This window comes from Coptis chinensis, chromosome 8 (genome assembly GCF_015680905.1).
Source record: "Coptis chinensis isolate HL-2020 chromosome 8, ASM1568090v1, whole genome shotgun sequence".
Lineage (NCBI taxonomy): Eukaryota > Viridiplantae > Streptophyta > Magnoliopsida > Ranunculales > Ranunculaceae > Coptis > Coptis chinensis.
Genome location: NC_141463.1, coordinates 63,120,625 through 63,127,699, shown reverse-complemented (window position 1 = coordinate 63,127,699; position 7,075 = coordinate 63,120,625). Strand labels below are relative to the sequence as shown.

The window sequence follows — 7,075 nt, the reverse complement described above, 5'->3', positions numbered from 1 at the left end:
TGTCTATAGTTCATTCCGAATCCATCTATTTTTAAATCATATCAAATAATTATGTTTGAGTATAGGTGATAATTATTTCCAAGTTTATTAGACTTTTTATTTTGTTTGAAGGATTGGTGGATAGCCGAAGAAGGAATAAAATGTAGATATATATTTCAAAGAAAGTTTCTTAGTCTTCTTTATTCATTTATATCGGGCTTTATCCTACCCGAAATCTGAACTCGAGCCTGATGAGTACCCGAAATATAGGGTTAGGGTAGGGTTTGGTCACACTTCTCAACAAAATACCCGACTCCAAACCCGACCGTTGAAAACCAATTTGGGTTTGAATAACCCAATACCCGTTCAAAACCCGAAAAGTTGGATTCGGGCCGGGTCGGTTACCCGTTTGAACATCCCTATGTATGCAATCAGTGAAGACTAAGCACTAGTTACTGTTTTTGTGGGGTACAATTTGAACATTTATTAATTTTGGCAATTATTTAATTGGTTGTGTGATAATGCAGGGAATCAAATGAATATGAAATGAAGCCTCTTGTTTTTCAACTTCAAAATTATGAATGAATATTCTTGATCAACAGAGAAAGCTATCCATACTTGTCTTTAATTTGCAGTGCTTATTAGTCAGATCTGTATATGGTTTCATGTGCCATCATAACTAATGTGGGTGCTAACTATATATTTTTTGTTCTTGGTGGTTTGATTTGCTTGATGATAACGATTTTGAATTTTCATTAAGTTATTGTCATAGTTCATAGTGTTGCTTTGTAATTCTTTTCGTTGTCTTCTTAGACATTTTTTGAGTTGTATGCTTTGAAAAATAAATTTATAAATAACTAAACTTGCACATTGTCGTGTGAAGTTATTTATAATCCATATCATGTCTGATATCAATATAACGCCATTCAGGTTCATTTCATATGTAAAAAAAAAGGGAAATCATGCCAAATTTTTTCTTAAAATAAATTGGTGTAAAATGACGTTTGATTCAATAAATTCACCCATAATAACAATCGAGTGGCATCGCCACGGGTTAAATTCTAGTATATATATAAAACTGAAAATCGGCACCAACAAAATATAAAATTGAAAATGAATTTTTTGGAGGATAGACGTGGAAACTTTTTTTTCTTCAGTTTTATCTCTCTTCAATTTACAAACATTTCTCTAAAAAAAAAAATAATACTACTGTATATATATACTATTTAACAACTTAACATACTATCTAAAACCATTATTGCCCAGTAGGCGAAAATGCTCATCTGCGATTTCAGGAGGCCATGTCAGCAATATTTTTAAGTAAAGACACAAAATTAATTACAAAGCAGGACAATATTTTGATTTATTACAAATTGATCCTTGCCCTGAATTTCATTGGACGCAGGATGTTCTTGAGATTGTTTAGATGTTCTCGAGATACATATATTAAGAACAAACCAATTACACACCAATTACAATTTTGATTCGTGATATAATTAGGAACATTAAAACACACAAATTGATTCTTAAAAAGAAACTTTTCGCCTTCACCGAAAACACAAAAAATAAAAAAAACACTAAGTAATTAACAACCCAATAAATAAACAAAACCCCAATCTGGTTAAACACCCCAACCACACATTCTCTCTCAAAAAATAGCGATGGCAGCCTAGCGAAGTCACCGAGGACAGTAGCAGTTCTGAGGATGATTCATCTGATGAGGACAAGGATGAACAGCCTGCCAAGACTTTGAAGAAAAATTAAGATGAAATATTTTTGTGAAATGTCTGGTTTGTTACTCTTTGTTGTGTGTACCGTGTATGTGCATCCCTTGGTTACTTTTTGAAGTTGCACACTAAATCTCATTGTGTAATGCGTTTATAGTGTGAACTTCACCTCTGAAATATTTCTTCCGAGATACCACTCTGGATGTTCACGAGTGGTTTTCTCATTTTTCTATTGTGATATGAACTGGGAAATTTCCCTTCCCGGTTTTCTTTAGGTTTAGAGTGGAATTTCTATTTCAATTGTGCTCTTAAATAAAAGTTAAACCCATTATGTCAAGTACTTGGTTAGCTGGTTAATTGTTTTAGACTTGTGTAGTTGGAATGTCCCTTTGATATATTTCACTACTGAAAAATGCGGTTTGTTCTAATTTGGAATGTTTAAGCAGGACACAGATGTGGAAATGAAGGATGCTCAGTCGCCAAAGACAAATAACAAGCAAGCCAAGCTGGACAATAAAACCCTTGCCACACCTCAAGCTCCATCCAATGTAACAAATACCCTGTTTGTGGGCAACCTTCCATTTTCTCCTCAAAAAGAGGATGTGTAAGCTGTTAATAATTCCTGTGATTTTGGCATTCTCCTTGGTGCTCTTCTCATGGATATTCATTTGTGTTATAGGGAAGTGTTCTTCAAAGATGCTGGTGAAGTTGTAGATGTGCGTTTCACATTAAATGAGGAAGGAAGACCCAAGGGATATGCCCATGCTGAGTTTGTGTTTGAAGAAGATGCACAAAAAGTAAGTCTTTTTGTCCGTCCCATCTCTAAATAATTTGTCGCTTCTCAAGTCAAGTGAAGTTGTATCAGTTGAATTGATGGCATGCCACTGTGGCTTAACATTTTATTTTGATAACTTTCGACAAAACTATGTGAATGTACTGAGGAAACTCGACAAGGTTTTTACAGAGACTGGATTTAAATAATCTCAGCTTACACACAATAATTAGGTGATTTTTTGTATCTATACCCATCAATAGCAGTCCTCAGTGAAACTGTATGGGATAATTTTTTCCAAATACCCAATGGGAAGAAAGTTAAGCGCATTGGCTTCTTTGTGGATTGTCTATATCATCAAGATCCTTAAAAAGTGGCTCTTGAGTAGGACAGGAGTCTATATTTTTTTGCGGTGTTAATCCTTTCCCTAATATATCTTTTTTATTTTCTGTCTTTCTATATTAGGCCATGGAATTGAATGGTCAGGAATCCAATGGTTGTTTTTCTTAATTCTAAAAGTGGTCGTCGCGGTGAAGAACAGGTGATGACTTATATTTGTTTTAACCCAAAAATCCAGTTAAACATCTTAATCCAGCGCCACTTTATAATGGTTGTTCTAAAGGAATTATCTCGGCTGCGCGAACTTGTCTAGAGAACACTAAGAAGAAACCACAGGTATGAGTTTTTGTGGTCTGATGGCAACAATAATCGCACTAATATCGCACTAATATAAACGTGTATAAAAATGTATACAGGTATGAGTTTTTGATGAATTCCAGTTCTCAAGAAACCACAAACAATATCGCACTAATATAAACGTGTATAAAAATGTATACAGGTATGAGTTTTTGATGAATTCCAGTTCTCAAGAAAACGTGTATACATTTTTATGTGTTTGTTAGCCATGAGCATAAGCCTGCTAGGGTCCACATTGATAATATAGGTATTTTTTTTTATCCATTAGGCTAAGTCCAATGGTGCTGCAAATCATCAAATTTAACGTAAAATGTGATCCAATGGTACGTTAAAACGTTATACCGCCAACGCTATCTTCATAAATTTCTCTATTTTTGCAGTCAATTTTAACGTTATAGCGTATGCTTTGTACGCCATTGCCAATGGCGGGCAATCAAAAAAATCATTATTAGTGTTGCACGCCGTAGCCAGTGGCGGGTAGGAATGTGAATTAATTTAAATAATAAGTTACACGCCACTCACAATGGCGTACAAAATTCAATTATTAATTCAAATAATAAGTTACACGCCACTCACAATGGCGTACAGAATTGATTCTTTTTTTTTTTGTTTTTTTAATAACTTAATTTGTTCAATTACCATTCTATCCTACCCTTTTAAATTTTTTTGAGGATTTTATACATGGAATTTTTTTGTATACCCTTTTAAATTTTATACAAGTTCAATAAAAAACATGGAAAAGAACCACTGTGAGGATTTTATACAAACTATGAATTAATTTGCAAATTAAAATTGGAATGTAAATTGTGAAATTGATTTCTTTATTGTCATATCTACTTACCAACGTAAGTAGATCAAACCACAAGTCTCAGTGGCAGCCCACGCGAAAAGTTGAATTTCTTCACGAACATATTCTCAAGTAATGCAAATACTGGCATTGCGTAAACCTACACAAATTCTTCTGTCACTAAATCCTATGTAACAAAAGTAAAACTAGCTTGATCTTCCTAACATATTGAACTGGAGCATAAAACCGGTTTTTGTTTTAAACAATGACAAAAACCCTGTGATATCGAGTCACATAAAGACATAATTACATTATTGTGGAACACACATCACGGTGATATAATTTTTTTGGTTTTTGGTTTGCACTAGACATAATGGAACACATGCGGTGGAACACATTGGTTTTTGGTTTTTTTTACCACTTTGGTTGGTTTTTGGTTTTTTTTTTTTTTAACACGCCATCGGTGATGGCGCATAAAAACTTGGTTTTTTTTTATTTTTTTTTTATTGTTTTTGGGTTATTGGGTTTTTTTTTTAAAGGGCAATATAGGAAGATAAATAACTCCACGCCTAATGGTGATTCAATTACAAAAAAGTTTGGTTTTTTTTTATTTCTTGCCCGCCATCTTTGGTGATGCATTATAAAAAAACTTTTTTTTAACCGATATTTAATATTTTGTGTTGGACGCCATTGTCACTGGCGGCTGGAAAAATAAACCATTGGATTTGATTTCGCTATCTCACTAACTGTATCTACTGTGTTATTGTGGTTTGGTGTTTTGGCGCACCAAACCATTGGAGTTAGCCTTATGAAAGTAAGTGGTAAGCTGGCAGCACCCATATCCCTGTCTTTTTTAATATTGAGAAACCTCATATTCATTTTTATTTATATTTCTTTGTTAACACTGTTTGATCCATGACAACTAATATATTGTATTCTCGAAAAAAGACAACTAATATATTGACCACTTGCCTATGAATATTTCCTCTAGTGTTTTGCAACCTTGGATAGTTGGTGGGATATCCCTGTCTTTTTATGTGGATTTCTTTGTTAACACTGTTTGATCCATGACAACTAATATATTGTATTCTCGAAAAAAGACAACTAATATATTGACCACTTGCCTATGAATATTTCCTCTAGCTTTTGCATGCTTGGATAGTTGGTGGGACTTATGTGGAGAGTGCCTACCGCCTAGGCGGGAAAAATTAATGTATTCTTTTAGTGCGCATCATTATAGGTAATGACAACTTTAGCCATAATTGTTTTGGGGGGGTTTGTAATTTCAGTTGATAATTAGGCTCTACAATTATTATTATAAAAAAAACAACTAACACTTAATAGATTGAACTGATCCAGTGATACTTACTTTTTAAGAGTTTACATACGCAATATACCTATATAAATATATTTTCTCTCCTTTATAGGTTTCTAAAACCAAGTTACAATACCATTTAAGGCAGTTGAGATCAAGAATCAAGGCCAAACTATTTCCAGTAATGATGCATGGTGAGTCGAATTTTTGTCTTTTCATCACAAGTTTTTATTATTCAGTTAAATTGTTGGGAAACAAATTAGGCTGAAAGAAATGGGTACAGGGTCTGTTAGAGGAAAAACAAATCTCAGGGTCCCTTTTTGCCTATATTTTTTTTTAAGTGGTTCTTTGTCGAATTGCCATACCATTTGGGCTAAAATTAGTAACCTTCTTTTGATGGAGCAATAACTCTTGGTTTTGATATATTATTGTAATTTGAAAATCAACCGTAGTTATTTTGATTTTTCGGTATTAGTACCAGGGTTAAGACTGTTAATAAAAGGACACAACAGGTAATAAATAAGTCCAAATTTTTTTCTTTTGAATCAGGAACTAACTACTAAGTTGTACAATGAGAGACAATGGTTTCAAATGTAATGTATGAAGATATAGGGCAGGTTCATATAGGCAAGATTTTGAAAGTTATTGAGGTACGTACATAAAGTCTTAATATTTTGGATAGATCTGAGATCAAGCTTTTTTTTCTTTTTCTTTTTTTAATGTATATGACGTTGACTGTGTGAGTTATTTTGATTTTAGGGGGTAGTACATGTGCATAAGTGTGTAGAATTGTCAAGCCCGTAAACAAATTGAAAGAGCTTGAGATAAAACTATAACGTTGATCATCACATACAAAGGAGAGCACCATCATTCTAACACATTCAAAGAAACAGGAAGTCTCTAACATTTTTGAATCGTCTTAATTTGCTTATTAATTTTATATGATAATTAAAAAAATTCATGTTCATTCGATCATGCTGAAATTTTAACCTAGCTTGATAAAATTTAGAATATGCTTCATATATTCAATTTCTTCTCTATCAATGTATAAAGGTTGATTTCTTAGCTTGCTTTGGAGTGATGATTCAATTCATGCCTTGAAGCCAACAGTTGGTACTCAACCTCCTACTCTTTTGTTATGGTTGGTGCGTGAATGTAGCAAGCTATTGAATTTGGAGTAAAATTAGCAAAATAGTCGTGGGAAGCTATGGATTTATGTTACAATACATGCTTAGCTCAGTGAATTTGAGTTATTGGTTAAAGAAGCTATTTGAATATTCGATTAAGAAACAAAATAGATAATAAAGATACATATATATTTTTTTCATCTTATTTTTTTGGTTTTTTTTAAAGTTTAGTGTATTGAATGGATGTTTTCAAATACTTTTTACCCTGTGGTTTAGCAGACATATAGGTTTGGTTACAAAAAGAAAAGAGAAGAAGACAGGAGCTATACTAAAGAACAAAGATGAGTATAAATTGCGCTTCTTAAACGGTACGATCAAGTGCTAGAAAGGGATATTTCCTAAGCCTAATTTCTAAGTTATAATTATTGCAGGGTTGTTTACTAAGAGATGACAATAGCATTGCAGGTCCTAATAGATTGAATGTCAAGTATTGAGATGGTGCATACAATGATACCGCTCTAAAGAAAAATCTGAAGGCAAAGACTGAAACATAACCATGAATATGTAATGGTGCAGACATGATTTATCATTGCTAATTGTTGATGCATTTTATTATTGTTACCATACAATACTTTTAATAAATTATGTTGTTATTATATTTAACCTGTGTGC

The 7,075-nt window shown here is 32.9% G+C and overlaps 1 protein-coding gene and 1 long non-coding RNA gene across 41 annotated transcripts; one reads left to right on the top strand and one right to left on the bottom strand.

Annotated features, from left to right (window-relative positions):
• Positions 1-1,313: 1,313 nt before the first annotated feature.
• LOC147482354 (uncharacterized) lies at positions 1,314-4,207 on the bottom strand. The gene is made up of 2 exons (XR_015203925.1): positions 4,016-4,207; positions 1,314-1,717 (listed from the first exon to the last, which is right to left on the bottom strand). It is a non-coding gene; the product is annotated as an uncharacterized LOC147482354 (long non-coding RNA).
• On the top strand, positions 1,627-7,066 carry LOC147482353 (nucleolin 2-like). Of its 40 annotated transcripts, XM_086576240.1 has the most exons (8): positions 1,716-2,310; positions 2,386-2,503; positions 2,944-3,153; positions 5,105-5,201; positions 5,389-5,470; positions 5,826-5,926; positions 6,683-6,771; positions 6,869-7,066. In XM_086576240.1, exons 1-3 carry the CDS (start codon positions 2,141-2,143, stop codon positions 2,986-2,988), a joined length of 333 nt encoding a protein of 110 aa, XP_086432366.1. In that variant the 5' UTR covers positions 1,716-2,140; the 3' UTR covers positions 2,989-3,153; positions 5,105-5,201; positions 5,389-5,470; positions 5,826-5,926; positions 6,683-6,771; positions 6,869-7,066. The 40 variants fall into 40 exon arrangements, with proteins under 40 accessions (XP_086432382.1, XP_086432381.1, XP_086432383.1 ...); XM_086576257.1 differs by lacking the exons at positions 5,105-5,201; positions 5,826-5,926 and having other exon boundaries at positions 1,665-1,797; positions 2,153-2,310; XM_086576246.1 differs by having other exon boundaries at positions 2,944-3,019; positions 5,826-6,771.
• The last annotated feature ends 9 nt before the right edge of the window (positions 7,067-7,075 follow it).